Source organism: Heptranchias perlo, chromosome 4 (assembly GCF_035084215.1).
Source record: "Heptranchias perlo isolate sHepPer1 chromosome 4, sHepPer1.hap1, whole genome shotgun sequence".
NCBI lineage: Eukaryota > Metazoa > Chordata > Chondrichthyes > Hexanchiformes > Hexanchidae > Heptranchias > Heptranchias perlo.
In genome coordinates, this window is record NC_090328.1 from 9,871,460 (window position 1) to 9,884,178 (window position 12,719).

Genomic DNA, 12,719 nt, shown 5'->3' on the forward strand with positions numbered 1-12,719 from the left:
ATCCCCATATACACCCACTAATATATCCCCTTATACACCCAATAATATATACCCTTATACACTCACTAATATATCCCCTTTTACACCCACTAATATATCCCCATATACACCCACTAATATATCCCCTTATACACCCACTAATATATCCCCGATACACCCACTAATATATCCCCGATACACCCACTAATATATCCCCGATACACTCACTAATATATCCCCTTATACACCCACTAATATATCCCCTTAAACACTCACTAATATATCCCCTTATACACCCACTAATATATCCCCATATACACCCACTAATATATCCCCTTATACACCCACTAATATATCCCTGATACACCCACTAATATATCCCCTTATACACTCACTAATATATCCCCGATACACTCACTAATATATCCCCTTATACACTCACTAATATATCCCCGATACACTCACTAATACATCCCCGATATACCCACTAATATATCCCCGATACACTCACTAATATATCCCCTTATGCACTCACTAATACATCCCCGATACACTCACTAATATATCCCCTTATACACTCACTAATATATCCCCGATACACTCACTAATATATCCCCGATACACTCACTAATATATCCCCTTATACACCCACTAATATATCCCCTTATACACCCACTAATATATCCCCGATACACCCACTAATATATCCCCGATACACTCACTAATATATCCCCGATACACTCACTAATATATCCCCTTATACACTCACTAATATATCCCCGATACACCCACGAATATATCCCCTTATACACCCACTAATATATCCCCGATACACCCACTAATATATCCCCGATACACTCACTAATATATCCCCGATACACTCACTAATATATCCCCTTATACACCCACTAATATATCCCCGATACACCCACTAATATATCCCCTTATACACCCACTAATATATCCCCGATACACCCACTAATATATCCCCTTATACACCCACTAATGTATCCCCGATACACCCACTAATATATCCCCGATACACCCACTAATATATCCCCGATACACTCACTAATATATCCCCGATACACCCACTAATATATCCCCATATACACCCACTAATATATCCCCTTATACACTCACTAATATATCCCTGATACACCCACTAATATATCCCCTTATACACTCACTAATATATCCCCATATACACCCACTAATATATCCCCTTATACACTCACTAATATATCCCCTTATACACCCACTAATATATCCCCTTATACACTCACTAATATATTCCCTTATACACTCACTAATATATCCCCTTATACACTCACTAATATATCCCCATATACACCCACTAATATATCCCCTTATACACTCACTAATATATCCCCTTATACACCCACTAATATATCCCCTTATACACTCACTAATATATCCCCATATACACTCACTAATATATCCCCTTATACACTCACTAATATATCCCCATATACACCCACTAATATATCCCCTGAGACACTCACTAATATATCCCCTTATACACCCACTAATATATCCCCTTATACACTCACTAATATATTCCCTTATACACTCACTAATATATCCCCTTATACACTCACTAATATATCCCCATATACACCCACTAATATATCCCCATATACACCCACTAATATATCCCCTTATACACTCACTAATATATCCCCGATACACCCACTAATATATCCCCTTATACACTCACTAATATATCCCCATATACACCCACTAATATATCCCCTGATACACTCACTAATATATCCCCTTATACACCCACTAATATATCCCCTTATACACTCACTAATATATTCCCTTATACACTCACTAATATATCCCCTTATACACTCACTAATATATCCCCATATACACCCACTAATATATCCCCTTATACACTCACTAATATATCCCCTTATACACCCACTAATATATCCCCTTATACACTCACTAATATATCCCCTTATACACTCACTAATATATCCCCATATACACCCACTAATATATCCCCTTATACACTCACTAATATATCCCCTTATACACTCACGAATATATCCCCATATACACCCACTAATATATCCCCTTATACACCCACTAATATATCCCCTTATCCACTCACTAATATATCCCCGATACACCCACTAATATATCCCCTTATACACTCACTAATATATCCCCATATACACCCACTAATATATCCCCTTATACACTCACTAATATATCCCCTTATACACCCACTAATATATCCCCTTATACACTCACTAATATATTCCCTTATACACTCACTAATATATCCCCTTATACACTCACTAATATATCCCCGATACACCCACTAATATATCCCCTTATACACTCACTAATATATCCCCATATACACCCACTAATATATCCCCTTATACACTCACTAATATATCCCCTTATACACCCACTAATATATCCCCTTATACACTCACTAATATATTCCCTTATACACTCACTAATATATCCCCTTATACACTCACTAATATATCCCCTTATACACCCACTAATATATCCCCTTATACACTCACTAATATATCCCCTTATACACTCACTAATATATCCCCATATACACCCACTAATATATCCCCATATACACCCACTAATATATCCCCTTATACACTCACTAATATATCCCCGATACACCTCCTAATATATCCCCATATACACCCACTAATATATCCCCTTATGCACTCACTAATATATCCCCATATACACCCACTAATATATCCCCTTATACACTCACTAATATATCCCCGATACACTCACTAATATATCCCCTTATACACTCACTAATATATCCCCGATACACTCACTAATACATCCCCGATATACCCACCAATATATCCCCGATACACTCACTAATATATCCCCTTATACACTCACTAATATATCCCCTCATACACCCACTAATATATCCCCGATACACCCACTAATATATCCCCTTATACACTCACTAATATATCCCCGATACACTCACTAATATATCCCCGATACACTCACTAATATATCCCCTTATACACTCACTAATATATCCCCTTATACACCCACTAATATATCCCCGATACACCCACTAATATATCCCCGATACACTCACTAATATATCCCCGATACACTCACGAATATATCCCCTTATACACTCACTAATATATCCCCGATACACCCACTAATATATCCCCTTATACACCCACTAATATATCCCCGATACACCCACTAATATATCCCCGATACACTCACTAATATATCCCCGATACACTCACTAATATATCCCCTTATACACCCACTAATATATCCCCGATACACCCACTAATATATCCCCTTATACACCCACTAATATATCCCCGATACACCCACTAATATATCCCCTTATACACCCACTAATATATCCCCGATACACCCACTAATATATCCCCGATACACCCACTAATATATCCCCGATACACTCACTAATATATCCCCGATACACCCACTAATATATCCCCATATACACCCACTAATATATCCCCTTATACACTCACTAATATATCCCCGATACACCCACTAATATATCCCCTTATACACTCACTAATATATCCCCATATACACCCACTAATATATCCCCTTATACACTCACTAATATATCCCCTTATACACCCACTAATATATCCCCTTATACACTCACTAATATATTCCCTTATACACTCACTAATATATCCCCTTATACACTCACTAATATATCCCCATATACACCCACTAATATATCCCCTTATACACTCACTAATATATCCCCTTATACACTCACTAATATATCCCCTTATACACCCACTAATATATCCCCTTATACACTCACTAATATATCCCCTTATACACTCACTAATATATCCCCATATACACCCACTAATATATCCCCTTATACACTCACTAATATATCCCCTTATACACCCACTAATATATCCCCTTATACACTCACTAATATATCCCCATATACACTCACTAATATATCCCCTTATACACCCACTAATATATCCCCTTATACACTCACTAATATATCCCCATATACACCCACTAATATATCCCCTCATACACTCACTAATATATCCCCTTATACACCCACTAATATATCCCCTTATACACTCACTAATATATTCCTTTATACACTCACTAATATATCCCCTTATACACTCACTAATATATCCCCATATACACCCACTAATATATCCCCTTATACACCCACTAATATATCCCCTTATACACTCACTAATATATCCCCATATACACTCACTAATATATCCCCTTATACACTCACTAATATATCCCCTTATACACTCACTAATATATCCCCATATACACCCACTAATATATCCCCATATACACCCACGAATATATCCCCTTATACACTCACTAATATATCCCCGATACACCCACTAATATATCCCCATATACACCCACTAATATATCCCCTTATACACTCACTAATATATCCCCATATACACCCACTAATATATCCCCTTATACACTCACTAATATATCCCCGATACACTCACTAATATATCCCCTTATACACTAACTAATATATCCCCGATACACTCACTAATACATCCCCGATATACCCACTAATATATCCCCGATACACTCACTAATATATCCCCTTATACACTCACTAATATATCCCCTTATACACCCACTAATATATCCCCGATACACCCACTAATATATCCCCTTATACACCCACTAATATATCCCCGATACACCCACTAATATATCCCCGATGCACCCACTAATATATCCCCGATACACCCACTAATATATCCCCGATACACTCACTAATATATCCCCGATACACCCACTAATATATCCCCATATACACCCACTAATATATCCCCTTATACACTCACTAATATATCCCCGATACACCCACTAATATATCCCCTTATACACTCACTAATATATCCCCATATACACCCACTAATATATCCCCTTATACACTCACTAATATATCCCCATATACACCCACTGATATATCCCCATATACACCCACTAATATATCCCCTTATACACTCACTAATATATCCCCTTATACACTCACTAATATATCCCCATATACACCCACTAATATATCCCCATATACACCCACTAATATATCCCCATATACACCCACTAATATATCCCCTTATACAGTCACTAATATATCCCCGATACACCCACTAATATATCCCCGATACACCCACTAATATATCCCCTTATACACCCACTAATATATCCCCGATACACCCACTAATATATCCCTTTGACACCCAATAATATATCCCCGATACACTCAGTAATACATCCCCGATACACTCACTAATATATCCCCTTATACACTCACTAATATATCCCCGATACACTCACTAATACATCCCCGATACACCCACTAATATATCCCCGATACACTCACTAATATATCCCCGATACACTCACTAATATATCCCCGATACACCCACTAATATATCCCTTTGACACCCAATAATTTATCCCCGATACACTCACTAATATATCCCCGATACACCCACTAATATATCCCTTTGACACCCAATAATACATCCCCGATACACTCACTAATATATCCCCGATACACCCACTAATATATCCCTTTGACACCCAATAATATATCCCCGATACACTCACTAATATATCCCCGATACACCCACTAATATATCCCTTTGACACCCAATAATATATCCCCAATACACCCACTAATACATCCCCTTATACACTCACTAATATATCCCCGATACACTCACTAATATATCCCCGATACACTCAATAATATATCCCCGATACACACACTAATATATCCCCTTATACACTCACTAATACATCCCCGATACACTCACTAATATATCCCCGATACACTCACGAATACATCCCCTTGTACACTCACTAATATATCCCCGATACACTCACTAATATATCCCCGATACACTCACCAATACATCCCCAATACACCCACTAATACATCCCCTTATACACTCACTAATATATCCCCGATACACTCACTAATATATCCCCGATACACTCACTAATATATCCCCGATACACTCACCAATACATCCCCAATACACTCACTAATATTTCCCCTTATACACCCACTAATATATCCCCGATACACTCACTAATATATCCCCTTATACACTCACTAATATATCCCCGATACACTCACTAATATATCCCCGATACACTCACTAATATATCCCCTTATACACTCACTAATATATCCCCGATACACTCACTAATATATCCCCTTATACACCCACTAATACATCCCCGATACACCCACTAATATATCCCCTTATACACTCACTAATATATCCCCGATACACTCACCAATATATCCCCTTATGCACCCACTAATACATCCCCGATACACCCACTAATATATCCCCTTATACACCCACTAATATATCCCCATATACACCCACTAATATATCCCCTTATACACCCACTAATATATCCCCTTATACACCCACTAATATATCCCCGATACACTCACTAATATATCCCCTTATACACTCACTAATATATCCCCGATACACTCATTAATATATCCCCGATACACTCACTAATATATCCCCTTATATACCCACTGATATATCCCCTTATACACTCACTAATATATCCCCTTGTACACTCACTAATATATCCCCGATACACCCACTAATATATCCCCTTATACACCCACTAATATATCCCCTTATACACCCACTAATACATCCCCGATACACTCACTAATATATCCCCGATACACTCACTAATATATCCCCTTATACACCCACTAATATATCCCCGATACACTCACTAATATATCCCCTTATACACTCACTAATATATCCCCTTATACACTCACTAATATATCCCCTTATACACTCACTAATATATCCCCTTATACACCCACTAATATATCCCCGATACACTCACTAATATATCCCCGATACACCCACTAATATATCCCCTTATACACCCACTAATATATCCCCGATACACTCACTAATATATCCCCGATACACTCACTAATATATCCCCGATACACCCACTAATATATCCCCTTATACACCCACTAATATATCCCCGATACACTCACTAATATATCCCCTTATACACCCACTAATATATCCCCGATACACCCACTAATATATCCCCGATACACTCACTAATATATCCCCGATACACTCACTAATATATCCCCGATACACCCACTAATACATCCCCGATACACTCACTAATATATCCCCGATACACTCACTAATATATCCCCTGATACACTCACTAATATATCCCCTTATACACTCACTAATATATCCCCTTATACACTCACTAATATATCCCCGATACACCCACTAATATATCCCATTATACACCCACTAATACATCCCCGATACACCCACTAATATATCCCCGATACACTCACTAATATATCCCCGATACACTCACTAATATATCCCCGATACACTCACTAATATATCCCCGATACACCCACTAATATATCCCCTTATACACTCACTAATATATCCCCTTATACACTCACTAATATATCCCCGATACACTCACTAATATATCCCCGATACACCCACTAATACATCCCCGATACACTCACTAAAAGATCCCCTTATATACCCACTAATATATCCCCGATACACTCACTAATATATCCCCGATACACCCACTAATATATCCCCGATACACTCACTAATATATCCCCGATACACTCACTAATATATCCCCTTATACACTCACTAATACATCCCCGATACACCCACTAATATATCCCCGATACACCCACTAATATATCCCCTTATACACCCACTAATATATCCCCGATACACTCACTAATATATCCCCGATACACCCACTAATATATCCCCTTATACACCCACTAATATATCCCCGATACACCCACTAATATATCCCCGATACACCCACTAATATATCCCCTTATACACCCACTAATATATCCCCGATACACCCACTAATATATCCCCGATACACCCACTAATATATCCCCGATACACTCACTAATATATCCCCTTATACACTCACTAATACATCCCCGATACACTCACTAATATATCCCCTTATACACCCACTAATATATCCCCGATACACTCACTAATATATCCCCGATACACCCACTAATATTTCCCCTTATACACCCACTAATATATCCCCGATACACCCACTAATATATCCCCGATACACTCACTAATATATCCCCGATACACCCACTAATATATCCCCTTATACACCCACTAATATATCCCCGATACACCCACTAATATATCCCCGATACACCCACTAATATATCCCCTTATGCACCCACTAATATATCCCCTTATACACCCACTAATATATCCCCGATACACCCACTAATATATCCCCGATACACCCACTAATATATCCCCTTATACACCCACTAATATATCCCCTTATACACCCACTAATATATCCCCGATACTCCCACTAATATATCCCCGATACACTCACTAATATATCCCCGATACACTCACTAATATATCCCCGATACACCCACTAATATATCCCCGATACACTCACTAATATATCCCCGATACACCCACTAATATATCCCCGATACACTCACTAATATATCCCCTTATACACTCACTAATATATCACCTTATACACCCACTAATATATCCCCGATACACCCACTAATATATCCCTGATACACCCACTAATATATCCCCGATACACTCACTAATATATCCCCGATACACCCACTAATATATCCCCGATACACTCACTAATATATCCCCTTATACACCCACTAATATATCCCCTTATACACCCACTAATATATCCCCGATACACCCACTAATATATCCCCGATACACCCACTAATATATCCCCTTATATACCCACTAATATATCCCCGATACACCCACTAATATATCCCCGATACACCCACTAATATATCCCCGATACACCCACTAATATATCCCCTTGTACACCCACTAATATATCCCCGATACACCCACTAATATATCCCCTTATGCACTCACTAATATATCCCCGATACACCCACTAATATATCCCCGATACACCCACTAATATATCCCCTTATATACCCACTAATATATCCCCGATACACCCACTAATATATCCCCGATACACCCACTAATATATCCCCGATACACCCACTAATATATCCCCTTGTACACCCACTAATATATCCCCGATACACCCACTAATATATCCCCTTATACACTCACTAATATATCCCCTTGTACACCCACTAATATATCCCCGATACACCCACTAATATATCACCTTGTACACCCACTAATATATCCCCGATACACCCACTAATATATTCCCTTGTACACCCACTAATATATCCCCGATACACCCACTAATATATCCCCTTGTACACCCACTAATATATCCCCGATACACCCACTAATATATCCCCTTATGCACCCACTAATATATCCCCGATACACCCACTAATATATCCCCGATACACCCACTAATATATCCCCTTGTGCACCCACTAATATATCCCCTTATACACCCACTATTATATCCCCTTATACACTCACTAATATATCCCCGATACACTCACTAATATATCCCCTTATACACTCACTAATATATCCCCTTATACACTCACTAATATATCCCCGATACACTCACTAATACATCCCCGATATACCCACTAATATATCCCCGATACACTCACTAATATATCCCCGATATACCCACTAATATATCCCCGATACACACACTAATATATCCCCTTATGCACTCACTAATACATCCCCGATACACTCACTAATATATCCCCTTATACACTCACTAATATATCCCCTTACACACCCACTAATATATCCCCGATACACCCACTGATATATCCCCGATACACTCACTAATATATCCCCGATACACCCACTAATATATCCCCGATACACTCACTAATATATCCCCGATACACCCACTAATATATCCCCTTACACACCCACTAATATATCCCCGATACACCCACTAATATATCCCCGATACACTCACTAATATATCCCCTTATACACCCACTAATATATCCCCTTATACACTCACTAATATATCCCCGATACACTCACTAATATGTCCCCTTACACACCCACTAATATATCCCCGATACACCCACTAATATATCCCCGATACACTCACTAATATATCCCCTTATGCACTCACTAATATATCCCCTTACACACCCACTAATATATCCCCGATACACTCACTAATATATCCCCTTACACACCCACTAATATATCCCCGATACACCCACTAATATATCCCCTTATACACTCACTAATATATCCCCTTACACACCCACTAATATATCCCTTTATACACTCACTAATATATCCCCTTTATACACCCACTAATATATCTCCTGATACACCCACTAATATATCCCCTTATACACCCACTAATATATCCCCTGATACACCCACTAATATATCCCCTTATACACCCACTAATATATCTCCTGATACACTCACTAATATATCCCCTTATACACTCACTAATTTATCTCCTGATACACCCACTAATATATCCCCTTATACACCCACTAATATATCCCCTGATACACCCACTAATATAGCCCCTGAAGCCCCCATTTGAATGCTTTGTTTATGAACAGAGCACTGCTTTAAGGTTAATATTGCAGCTGTTTAATCTTTTTAAATGTCAACAAATAAATGAACATTGCCACCTTAGAATCTGCCGGGCCAACGTCCAGACGTAAGTCCGGGATTTACCCGCCAGGAGCCTCCGCAGCTGATCCCTGTGAACTTTCCAGGGTCAGGGGTGGTTCCCAATAATCTGGGCAGGCACCTGCATCACCAAAGGCATATCTCGGGTGTCTGTCAGTCAGGGGAGAGGGAGCCACAAAAATGTGGTGGAGGAGGGGGGGAGGATTACGAGCTCCTTCAGAAAGGTGAATTGTAGCCCATCGACCCGCTTTATAAGGGGGGGGGAGGCAAATAAGATTATCCTTTATTTGAAACTGTTCAAGAGGTCCAGGTTGCGTCCCATGACGGATTTCTGCTGACCGGGTGGCCCAATCCCTCCCTTCTCGTGGGACGCACTGGACCGCCAGCAGATTCCCAGACTCGGGCTGAGGAATCTCCCAGTTTTGAAGAGTCCTCATCTCCTGGTCAAGCCCCCCCCCCCCATCTGACACGGGTGACCTTGTTTGGGGCCAACAGAGGATCTTTTCAAAACAAAGCCCTCACGTCCAGGTCTTGGCCTCATTCATGGCCCTTCTCCGCGGGGCTTACATTAGGAGTACGGCGGGGGGAGGGGGGGTCACGGATTTTTAGCCACATTATCCCTTCCAAAACTCACCTTAGACTGAACAAAAGTTGGCTTATGTTCTGCCAAGGACGGTAGGAGGTACCTCCTTCCAAATATGTTAGCCAGTATCAGAACTAACGTCTCCATCAGGTCTTTTGAAAATGTCTTTGCATCTGTTAAAAAGAGCAAACATGAAATCTTTCAGCTGGAAGATGCTGATGCAGGTTGTGTGTTAACGTTCCTTGGCATTGTATCATATTCTTCGCATGAATAGATAAGTGATGTGCTAATACAACGATACGAACAGGTAGATTTTGTGCTCCCAACATAAAATTCCCGAGCTCTGCACCTGCTTCAAAGCTGTTCAACTCTTAACACCTTGCAGTTCTGATGAAAGGTCATCGACCTGAAACCTTTCTCTCGCCATAGATGCTGTGCCTGACCTGCTGAGTGATCCTGGGCTTTAAAATTGAGGTATCGATTACAAATTCAAGGAAGTTATGCTAAACCGTTATAAATCACTGGTTAGGCCTCAGCTGGAATATTGTGTCCAATTCTGGGCACCGCTCTTTAGGAAGGATGTCAAGGCCTCAGAGAGGGTGCAGGGGAGATTTACTCAAGTGGTGCCAGGGATGAGGGACTTCAGTTATTTGGAAAGACCAGAGAAGCTGGAATTCTTCTCCTTAGAGCAGAGATAGTTAAGGTGAGATTTAATCGAGGTGTTCAAAATTATGAGGGGTTTTGATAGAGTGCATTGAGTTACATCATCACATCGAGTCTACAGCACAGAAACATGTCATTCAGCCCAACTGGTTCATGCCCGCATTTATGCTCCACACGAGCCTCCTCCCTTCCTACTTCATCTCATCCTATCAGCATAACCTTCTGTACATGAGCAGTGGTGTTCAGTTAAGGAGTTATTTTACAACTTTCAAAAAATATATATTCCACTGAGGAAAAAAGGGTGTAAAAGAAATGACAGCCATCCATGGCTAAGTAAAGAAATTAAGGATAGTATCTGACTAAAAACAAGGACATATAAGGTAGCCAAACTTAGTGGGAGGATAGAAGATTGGGAAGTCTTCAAAAGACAGCAAAAAGTAACTAAAGGATTGATTAAGAAAGGGAAGATAGATTATGAAAATAAATTAGCAAAAAATATAAAAACAGATAGCAAGAGTTTCTATAGTTATATAAAAAGAAAAAGGGCGGCTAAGGCAAACGTAGGTCCCTTAGAGGATGAGACCGGGAAATTAATGGTGGGAAACATGGAGATGGCAAAAATGCTGAACAAATATTTTGTTTCAGTCTTTACGGTAGAGGACACTAAGAATATCCCAACACTGGACAAACAGGGGACTCTCGGGGGGGAGGAG

At 39.5% G+C, this 12,719-nt stretch overlaps 1 protein-coding gene across 3 annotated transcripts in view; it reads right to left on the reverse strand.

Moving 5' to 3' along the window:
• LOC137320726 (probable ATP-dependent RNA helicase DDX60) overlaps nt 1-12,719 on the reverse strand; it is a 270,394-nt gene that overhangs the window by 57,082 nt on the left and 200,593 nt on the right. For 2 of the 3 annotated variants that reach the window (XM_067982445.1, XM_067982446.1), the window contains exon 32: nt 11,395-11,516. In XM_067982445.1, coding sequence (XP_067838546.1) covers nt 11,395-11,516 — 122 coding nt within the window. Of the gene's footprint in view, nt 1-11,394; nt 11,517-12,719 lie in introns of those variants that run through there. The other variant, XM_067982447.1, reaches the window with a different exon arrangement.